This window comes from Sabethes cyaneus, chromosome 3, assembly GCF_943734655.1.
Source record: "Sabethes cyaneus chromosome 3, idSabCyanKW18_F2, whole genome shotgun sequence".
NCBI classification, from domain to species: Eukaryota; Metazoa; Arthropoda; class Insecta; order Diptera; family Culicidae; genus Sabethes; species Sabethes cyaneus.
The window spans coordinates 221,368,958-221,379,426 of NC_071355.1; the positions used below are offsets into that span (position 1 = coordinate 221,368,958).

General features: G+C 36.8%; 2 protein-coding genes across 2 annotated transcripts; both read right to left on the bottom strand.

Moving 5' to 3' along the window:
* On the bottom strand, positions 1-5,786 carry LOC128743832 (serotriflin-like). The gene is made up of 6 exons (XM_053840510.1): positions 5,711-5,786; positions 4,669-4,805; positions 1,250-1,395; positions 901-1,101; positions 227-316; positions 1-163 (listed from the first exon to the last, which is right to left on the bottom strand). Exons 1-6 carry the CDS (start codon positions 5,784-5,786, stop codon positions 1-3), a joined length of 813 nt encoding a protein of 270 aa, XP_053696485.1.
* A 4,005-nt stretch (positions 5,787-9,791) lies between these two features.
* On the bottom strand, positions 9,792-10,469 carry LOC128740758 (dynein axonemal assembly factor 6). Its single transcript, XM_053836323.1, has one exon. It carries the CDS (start codon positions 10,467-10,469, stop codon positions 9,792-9,794), a length of 678 nt encoding a protein of 225 aa, XP_053692298.1.

Here is a 10,469-nt window from a genome sequence, read left to right on the forward strand (position 1 = left end):
TCAGTCATGTACCATTCCTTGGCAAGTACAGGTGGCCATACAGTTTCTCTGTCGTTCCAGCCCTTCCGATGATACCGTATTACACAGCCAACCGGGCCATGTTTTGTACAATTCCCGACAGTTGGCCCACAAGTCCGCCGTGCTGCATGAGTTCGTGCATAATCTACAAAGAACATTTTTATGTATTACCAAAGGTGTAACCGAAATATGCATCATTCACATGTACCTGATTTTTTTCGAGTGGCACTGCTGCTGACATGAGCCACATGGTTTGCCACGCCTATAGGGAATTCCCAGTTTGTCTTCGTGATTTCCACTGAAACGAACCGACAATGATTAGTTATAAGTATTTTTGTCCATGTTAGCTTGTGATTGGAATAAAACAAGAATTACAGTGAAATAGTGACGGTACCGTTCCATACCACCTTCGCAGTTAAATAGCTTATAAAAAAATTAACAATACCAATATGTTGAAATAAACTTTATTTATAAAACTTTCAGCAAATAATTACACAACTAAATGGTTAGAACGGTTCAGAGAGTAGCAACTACACAATCGCTTCAATTCTAATTCAGAAAAATTAAACATTTTCCATTGTTAGAAAAAAAATTGATAGCCAGCCATTTTTTTAAATTGCAAAATGAAAATTTACGATATAGAAATGCAATTAAAAGTAACTAGAGAATACTTTGAAATACATTTAGTTATACTTCCTAGATTTCCTAAAAAGAACCTTTGTTTGGCTAATATTTCAGTGACATAAGAAATAAATAATAAATGATTATTGCAGGGCCCAAAATGAATGAATCAAAAAAAATCAAAGTAAATTAACTTCAATATACTAAATTACTCATCGCATATAACAATTAGCATACAGATATCTCCATAATTATACTTACATGGGACAATAGTTGCATACATAGTTGAAGAACGGTTTACCTCGTGGACCACCCCTGGCACATTTGGCTAGACCGCAGCCAACTTTGTGTGTGGCCGCCCACACCATCTGTGTGTAGTGTCCAACTGCCACCAAATCATTTTTATACGATCCATATGTAAAATTTTGCCGTTCCAGAAACCACGTTCGGAGTGCAAATAACCTGCAAGCGTAAAAAAATATATGACACAGGTGTCGCGATCAATACTACGCAAAAAAATCTCCGACAGATGAAGAAAGAAATGTTTTTTATGGGCCCATTACCAGAGCGTAACGATTAAACCAGTTTCGTGAAAACCAGTCGAACTTACCAGGGAACTTTATGGGTAGATACAAAGATGTTCTGTCCGCAGGCCCCGTAACTGTCGATCCAGCGTCCCTTCGGACTATCGTGAGTTAGCAGCCGGCACTGATCCGCCCACTTTTGTGCCGATCGCGCTGCCCCATAGTGCCACTTCTGCAAATGTATGACATTCAAAAATTATGTTCACATCAGATATGATTCGATTTTACATCTAGGTAGGTAAATGATGGTATCACAGTCGATTGTTGACCAGAAAACTAATAATCGAACTAAAGTTCAAAGTATAAACACTACGAAGCATTGGCCTCCTAGGGAGGGGCACGCTGAGAGCGTGCCGCACCTTCTATTTTGAATTTGTTGCCATAGATTATATAGCCGGACACTATTGAAAGGCAAAATTGAAATGAAATATGACTGAAATTGAGACATTAACACACAAACAGATTGTAATGGGATTCAAAATACAATACTGTTCAATTTTTCATCTTTTTGTGAATTTGAAAGCAGCGTTCGGAGAAGTTGATAAAAATTAAGAAAAAATCAAATTTTTCCCAAATTCTAAAAAAAAAGGTTTTAAAAGGTTTCTAGACATATATCCCGCATTTTGCACATTACTGGACACCGCAGTCTAGAAGTGCGACTGGCACAAAAAGGGCGACAATGCGAATGCTGTGAGTAAGAAAGAGAAAGACTGACAACTGCAATGTTGCTGTTTTGTTTTGTCATATACATTGACATTAGAGAAAATAATCTGGATTAATCCAGGTACAGCTGCAAAGCACAATATAACAAAAATTCATAAAATTGGTGACTGCGAAATGAGACAACACTGCAAAATAAAATTGCTCCTTTGTTCTTCAATTTACTAAAATGCTGAAAGTTTTCATTAGCATGGCATAGCATAGTTTGAGCGCCCGTGAGTTACCTGGGATTAATCCAGATCAGCTGAAATTGCACCATGAACCATCAGAATGATGCTTGGGAGTAGTAGATCATTCTCAGTGAGCATTTTCTGATGATCTAATTCATTGTGATGATCAATAGTAAAGCTGGCCACGGCCATGCAGGTCAATTTGGGAGGGAAAGGAATGTTTGGCCGACACTTACTGCTACTAGAGACGGAGTAATCCTCTGTATCATCCACAAGTGTCACAGCAAGGAGTTGTTGTTAGTGGAAAGGAATTAATCTGGATCCACCGAGGCAGGTGGTGCGATCACTATCATTCGAGCTCGCCTACGATTTGAGGTCGTGTTTGGTTACATGAGCATTTCGAAATAGATATTGAAAATCCGAAATACCGATATCAGAAATAAACTATGAGAAATCAGTTTAGCGCACCGAAAATTATGTGCTATCAACGTATTCGATTCACTGAAGTTTTTGGAAACTTTGGAGTTCGAAAACAGACACTAAGGAAGCCTGCAAGTCGTAGTTTTCCTTTTATTGAATTCCAGATATTCGATTCGTTCGAAATCGCGCGCGGGCGGTTATTAAATACCGATAGACATATGTTGCTATGCACGAAAGCCGTCCTGAGACAAACGTGTCTTTTTGTTAATTGCATCAAAAACCATAACTTATTATCTTTCGATAATAAAAGTTGCCTAAAAACTCTGACTACTTTATAGAAATTACGCACGATATTCCTAGGTAACCGATTTCACGACTCAAATGCACGTTTTTAAAGCTTCAGACCGTTTGTAAACGTGCAATTGCTAACTAGGCTCAAATGAATTCAAAATGACCCAGTGTAACAATCCTACTGACTCTATCTAGCAAGCACCGCCTAACCGAGATTTGAACATACGACGACTGGCTTGTTAGACCAGCATCGTACCTAGAAGCTAACTGGGCGGTTTCTTGTAAAGGCAGTAATTACGAAAATTAAGATCAAAAATACACCTTTTTATAAATTTAATATAATGGTAATGGTACTGCATAATCAACCATAATTTGTTAATTTAAATCAAAAAATATTATGCACATGCGAGATTTACGGTGGCTCGAAAAACTCGTGACAAACTTGAATTTATAATACCTACATGAAAATAAAAATCAGGCAGAATGAAACGAGCCGATATAGTTTCTAAGTTGATAAGCATTTCCTCCTATCAAGGCTAATATGCAGAGACATAGCGCCCTACACGCTTGTAAAATGGTAAAAGTTTTTATTATTAGAAAAATTCGCTAAAAATATTATCTATTTTCATGGTAATTACATGGTAACTATGGTCACAGGTCACAGGTCACATGGTCCTGAACCTGACGTTGCTGGGATATTACTGGTCTATCAAGCAAGCGATTCTGTCAATCTAAAAAAATCACAGTCAACAGTCAACAACACCTTTATTCATTTGTCAAATGGTATTTTTATGGTCAAATTGGCTTAGTGGAATGTTTGCCACAAAATGCTAAGACAAAATGAATAATGTAAATAAAAAATTAATCTGCCATCCTCCAAAACTATAAAAGAAAATCAAAGACAAGGAAAACCTACCGTCCATCGTCACTATCCACATTTGGTACCATGAATTTTTCTCAATGTCATCCCGTTTAGGAAACTAGCTCAATCGAAAACAACTATACCACCGCATGTGGTAAAAAGCCATCGCGAATGTCAACGCCCATGGTGATTTAGCGTCTCCTGTTCTCGAAACAATAACTCCAACCAGACTTGTTAACCGCCAACTTTTACACTATCGAAACTATTTGCAAAATATCTATGCAATATATGACACAGCAACTACTAGATTTTTCATTCTAAATTTACTATTTGAAAAAAGTCCCATACTGACAAAGGAGCTATTGAGCTCCCACTCACATATATTTTTATTGCTGGAGCTTATTATGAAGATGTACAACAAAATCACTTCGCGTATCAATAAATTTGATAACCATAAATGAGGATACCCTAAATCAGTGTAACTTTGAACAGTAATCATTTTTAATTTTTTCCTTTCTTTTCAACGACGTATAGCAGTCGGCTTTTTACTTTTCTGTTGGGAAGAATAAATGCTTAATGCGAGAAATGTAGAAATGCTTAATGCCTGAATCTACATTTCTCGCATTAAGCATTTATTCTTCCCAACAGAAAAATCATTTTTAATGTTTCATTGCTTTTCAAATAATATTTTCCATACATATTTTTATTGGCAAACTTATACTCTATTCATTAGTTGTTGTCTGTTCAAGATGCTTTCATATTTATTTCTCGAAATTAAGAATAATAAACGAACAGAATAAATCTTTACCAGCGATAATCAATTAGGATTAAACTCGTCAATTTCAATTATTTTCCCATTAAGTAGCCCTTTGCCAAGTTTCTCGTAGTCTGGGCAACAATGCAATATGACTTAAAGTTACACCTCCGAACTGTTTCCGCGCATTCTCCTTTGAGAAAATAGTTCAGTCCGACTGATACTCACCATACTCAGCATATTGGAAGCTGGAGGAACCACTTTTGTGCGGAAAAAATCGTGCAACACAACTATTCTCCGCTGAACTTTGCGCGTCCGCGGTGATATCGCTTTCATTGACAGCCGGTCTCCATACAGTCTGGGCACTACCGTCCGTCGGTCGCGGCAAGTTGCGTTGCGTCAGAAGGTGATCCATCCATCCATACGCACGACACGCGAGTATGACGATTTGTTGTGAATGCCAGGAGAGAACAAAATGGGAACGAACTGCTTTATTTGGAATATTTGTTTATGAACGAAGAAATTTTTCTGGTTTTTTTGTTCTTGTTGTGAAAAATATAGACTGATGATAATTTTCAGGACGCATATATTCCAGATGTTTTCATAATTGAAGCTAAACATTTCATAATTAGCAGATAAATTGAAATACCTCACTGAAGAAATAGAAATCAAGCTATAACATGTTAGGATACAATAGGGATACAATTGAAAAAGTAGTCAATAGTATAAAAAAGAATGTGAAACATTTCATACTACCAGCAGTAAGATTAGGATAGAACTAGAAAACAGAGCTGAAATAACCGAATATAAAAACAAGCTAAAATTAATTTCAAAATGTGAGGAAGCAAAATTAATTTGAAATACAAAACGAGAACTAAACAGATTGACAAACATATTTTGTCTGCATTTTTTTTAGTTTCCTCCAACTTCGGTTGAATAACTGACCTATTTACAACAATAAGACTGACATGAAATTGACAAAAGAATAAGTTAAATATCATTAAAATAACAACTTAGAAATTAAAACGAAATCAAAATATAAGAAAGTCAAATTTACTTATTTGCACGAAACTGTGACAATATAAAATTAGATTAGAAAATTAAATGGAATAAAATTATCTTCAACACCAAATTTAGGGAATTTGATAAGCACAAAATCCAAAACAAATGATTTAAAATAAAAATACGGCAATATGGAAACATCAGTTTAAAAAGGAAAATGAAAGCAGTACTTAAAGCGAACATTTTAAGACAGTACATAGCGACTTACATCTGTCGAATCTCCAACTATATGTTAAGTCCAAGGTGAGTACCAACAGTGTTAGAAGAGATGACAACTTAACCATTCCGCGTTCTTTGTCGTATCTAACTATAGTTATCGTTCCAAAAACACTTTTGCGAGGGAAATCAAAATTTTCTTTACAAAGGCACTTATTAGAAATAAATATAAAAAAGCACTTGTTTAGCACGCTCGTCCTACTTTCGGTTGGAAGAAACTTGATAGTTTTCAAATACATTGTTGGATATCGATTAGATAGGAAATCGCTGACATTTTCAATCACTGAATTGTTTGTGCTAAACTGAACCGATTTCAATTGTTTTGGTATCAAATAAGAGATATTTGACCGAGTTTTGTGAAGATATATAGGATTCAATCTCAATTATGAAGGCAGACACCAAAAATATTCGTGTTTTATATTTTCAAGGTTCAAAGACCAAAGAGTAGCATGTAATGTATTTTTTCCAGAAATTTGGTATTTTTACATAACATATCAAAAACTCAAAAAAGTATAATTGGTATTGTTTTTGGGATACAATTTAAAAAAAAATGAAATTGCGATAATGCAATGGAGACGCATGGTTCTTTGTTTTAGTCTGCAAGGAAACGATTCCACCATCGAGAATGCTTATAGTATAATACCCATCGCGATTAACATTGCCGCAAAAAATGCTACTGGGGACAGAAATCAATTAAAAGCTGGTGACAATCTCCACTGTGACTCACATCAATCATTACTTCCATTATTTTTCTGCAAATCTCTGCACGCACGCACCGTACGGAAAGTGACGACAGCATGGGAAGTAAAGAAGAAGGAAGATCATTCAAGTGTCCCAATAAATTATTTTTAATGGGCAATTCAAAAACATCTGCAATCGTTAAGTGCTGAGACAGCCCGCCAACAATGTACACGCAAGGCAAAGTGATCGCACATTCGTACAATGATATACGTTTTGTGTTATCTGTTATAGTGCAAAAATCCATAAAGTCTGGTATTTGTTTGAATACTATAAGAAATTTTGCGATTAAATGAAGACTATAATTATATTTTGTTTGATGGTTAAGTATGATTTCAAACCTGAGTCTGATTCAACAAATTAAATTGAATATTAAACACGCATGGTACTGAAGCTTTTCTTCTGATTTGGTCGATCCGAGTCCCACCTGGATGTTATTTCTAGCCTAGATTTAATTATAAATGGGCGTCACTAGTCTTCTACACCAATATCTGCCCAATAGAACTAAAAATCATCAACTTTAGTTTCTATAATTTCTTTTAAGCCATTAATATCTTCAAACAAAGATAATCTTCAGCATGCACGAACTTTTGACAGCCAGCAGCTATCAACATAACACTAATCGTCACAAAATTTTCATCGATGGGGGAACTTGTAAATACACTTCGCGTTAGTCACGCACAGCCCGCCAACACAAGAATCTTAATAAACAATCTCAACCAGACGTGTGGCTTGACATACGCGCCTAGAAGGATCGACGGCAACGTTCGAACTCAATTCGGTAAGAGTGGTGAATGGTTTGGCGCGTCCGAACCGTGACAATACTCGCAGTGAACTGATTCGGATATCGCAAACCGGTCGCAAGAAAGCGCAATAATTCTCAGTATCATAATACCCGGCTTCTACAAAGAGATCCTGTGGTTGTTTCGTATCTACAATATCTACATACTACATCTACCGTATCATGATGTTAGGAGAAGAACGATTAGTAAACAAAATCAAACCGCCGCACCACCGATCGCACATATCACATTCAAGCTAACTGAGATGCGCCGCACCTGGTTCGAGAGAAACATTATATAGAACGCGAAAGCAGCAGAGATCAATGGAAGCAATTCGCCTATCGGTGTGATTAGTCCTTTGCAACCACAAAATATTACTTTTAAGGGGAAGGATCGTTTGCTATTTTTAGTGTACATGAAAGCAGTTATCTATATATTCCATATCCTGTGTACCACCAAAAATGGTACATTTTTAATACTATTAGAATTAAATTGAATGGTAAAATTTAGGTTTATTTGTCGCAAATAAGGTTATCAGTTACATAGTAGGAATAACAACCTACGTGTAAGTCAAATAACCTGATCTAATCTAAGATCTATACAGAGAACAGAGAACTAATCATTACAATAGATGGTCGGTGTAAAGTGCCTCTATTAAAAAACAAACATTACAATGAACAATGGAACTTTAATGCACCAAAATCAGATAGGACGTTTAAAAATCAGTTTATAAAAAGAATGCTTTTCGGCTGGACTCTAGGGAAGGCTAGATTTGAGATATCACTTGGACTTTACGAAACAAAGGAAGATCGGTAAAAAATCTAATCGACCTGTTTTTGTTCAAAGTTCAGATGTTACATATAACAAAATTACAGCCGTGTAAACATACCCGATTTTGCATGCTGATTGTCAGCCAGCTGAAACCAGTAACTTGACCCCGAGAATTCGGGGGTGAAACAGATGAAAGCAGAAGCATCAATGACCGCATTCCTTCATCCGAATCTAATGTTGCAACGTTCGTTTCCGGAACGATGAAGCTGTGAGAAAATTGTATACCACCACATTTTTATGGTTAAAGCCAAGGTTAAACTTATTTTATCGAAGTCCGCCGGTCCGGCAGAACAAAGTAATGAAATTCTCTCCTGTCGAAGGTTACTCGCCATGACTTTCACCTGTTGCCAGGATAGGTTCACGTCAACAGCCCGGCTGTCGTTGTCTTAGCTGCGTCGCCATGCGCCTCTGAGTCTGCCTTCGATGTCCTTGTGCATTCGAATCGAGTGCTTCTCTTCGAACGAGATCTACTCCTCTTAGAGACTGACCATAGTAACTCAGTTGCTCGCGAGAACTTGTCATAAACCAGCGACACACGTTTCACGTAATCAGTGAGTGTCGTTGGTTTAATGATGCGAGTTATTGAGTGACATGGCCAGTATCTCAATTCAGTGCTCTAACTCCTCTCCTCGAAGTGTCGGATCCACTTCCACTTACGTTATCGAATTTCTGTAGCTATCGGCCGTTGATTTGCGTTTTCTCCGCTGAGACGTACCACGTTTCGCAGGCATACAATGATACAATACAGGCAAGCTACTTTTATCAAAGTTACCATGTCTTCTAAATATAAAAGTGTCTGTGAGTATGTATGTTTCGTCATAACTCTGGAACGCCTGGACGGTTCTTAATAAAACTTGACATACATGTTCTCTGCTTAAGGGAATTGGTAGAGGAAAGTCGACAAACGGTTGGTATAACTTAGTGGGGGGAGAGGTCCAGAAAACAAAAAGGGCTTTGTTTGATTCGCATTATACGAATTTCTGCATGGATGCACAAGTGGCTGGGAGACAAGAAGGGGAATTGAAAACAACGGGGGTCCGATGACTATTAACAAGCATAAACCTTCTTGCAAAAAAGGCATTGTTTATATATAAAAATTTCTTAAAATTTTTTGGAGAAAGTACAAAACCACCTGATAAATTCTGCTCCATTAATTTTTTAACACAAACAAATCAAAGAAGTTTTATTCTATTTATTGATTTATTATTGATATTGAACACAATATAGGTGTGTAACAGTAAAATTTTTGGTGCCACATTCCGTTTTCGGAACCTGTAAGACATTCTTCATTTCACAGACCGCACTTTTTCGAGTGAAACCATAACCTGCCTTTGGCCAGAAAGGCAAAGCCGAAAATCGTGTTCAAGCGCAGTTTTTTGATTATTATCCGTTGCGATCCAAAAAGCAAAACCAATCCAGGAACTTGTCAGCCTGTTTATGATTGATTTATGCAACCTGCAGATTTTGCATAGCATCGATTGTTTTGGGTGCAGTATATCGTATGTTAACATTTTTAGGAGGTTTTTGAATATCGTGAAAACGCTTTTTGTTTTTGTTATTGATACTTGTAATCGAAATTAAGCTGACTACTTAATAAAAATTTGCAGTATGTTATTCTGTTTGTATATAAAATAACACATAACGCTACTTAATTTATCAAATTGAATTAGATTTATATTCCGTCCGCTTTTAGTTAGCCACATTCCTAAACAAAACAATGAATCAGAAATTCACAAAATCAAACTCTCGTTCCATTTTTAGCGTTAGCTTCAGGATTTTTTCTTCCGAAAGCCAAGCGGCGCTACCTTTATCGGGGTTAACTTTATGCGGCAATTGAAGTTTCAAAAAATATTTCGGAGATTTCACTACAACGCATTGCTCTTGAACCGATAAATCAATGTGATGGATGCCTACCGTTTCGCCTGTCAAAAAAATCTCAACCACCATATTTTCGCAGCTCGCCGTGCTCGGTGTTTTGCCATTCATTTGTAGATATAGATCTTCCGTGCAGACAGTCTGTTTGTATGATATTCTATAATCCGGACGTGGACGTGACTCCAGTAATGCATCACATTCTTGCTCCTGCTGCTGCTCCCATTCTTCCAGGGTCGTAGGTTGATTAGTCTCAACTTCTAACTTCTTGTACGAATTTTGGTCAACTAAGCTCTCGGTGGTTCCATCCGGTTTTTTAGACTTGCTAGAACATCCAATATCTCCGGGGCCTAAAGAAAGTACAATTATTTCAGTAATTTTCAAAGTAGGTATACATGTAAAAATCTGATTGATACCCATATGAGACACAGTTTCCTTTGGTGAATCGCCATCTGAATCACTATCTTCATTAGCCGTAATGAATAATTTTTTCAGCAGTTTAATATTTTCAGCGCCCAAAAGTGACAT

What these genes read in the sequence shown, in the direction of transcription:
- LOC128743832 (XM_053840510.1), bottom strand. Translation starts at nt 5,786, where the DNA reads ATGGTTAAGTTGTCATCTCTTCTAACACTGTTGGTACTCACCTTGGAC. An exon ending in TAGTTGGAGATTCGACAGAT is followed by an intron (nt 4,806 to 5,710) that starts GTAAGTCGCTAT and finishes GACGGACGGTAG; the next exon opens with TGCCCAGACTGTATGGAGAC. An exon ending in TGCCACTCGAAAAAAATCAG is followed by an intron (nt 164 to 226) that starts GTACATGTGAAT and finishes TGTTCTTTGTAG; the next exon opens with ATTATGCACGAACTCATGCA.
- LOC128740758 (XM_053836323.1), bottom strand. Translation starts at nt 10,469, where the DNA reads ATGTCACTTTTGGGCGCTGAAAATATTAAACTGCTGAAAAAATTATTC.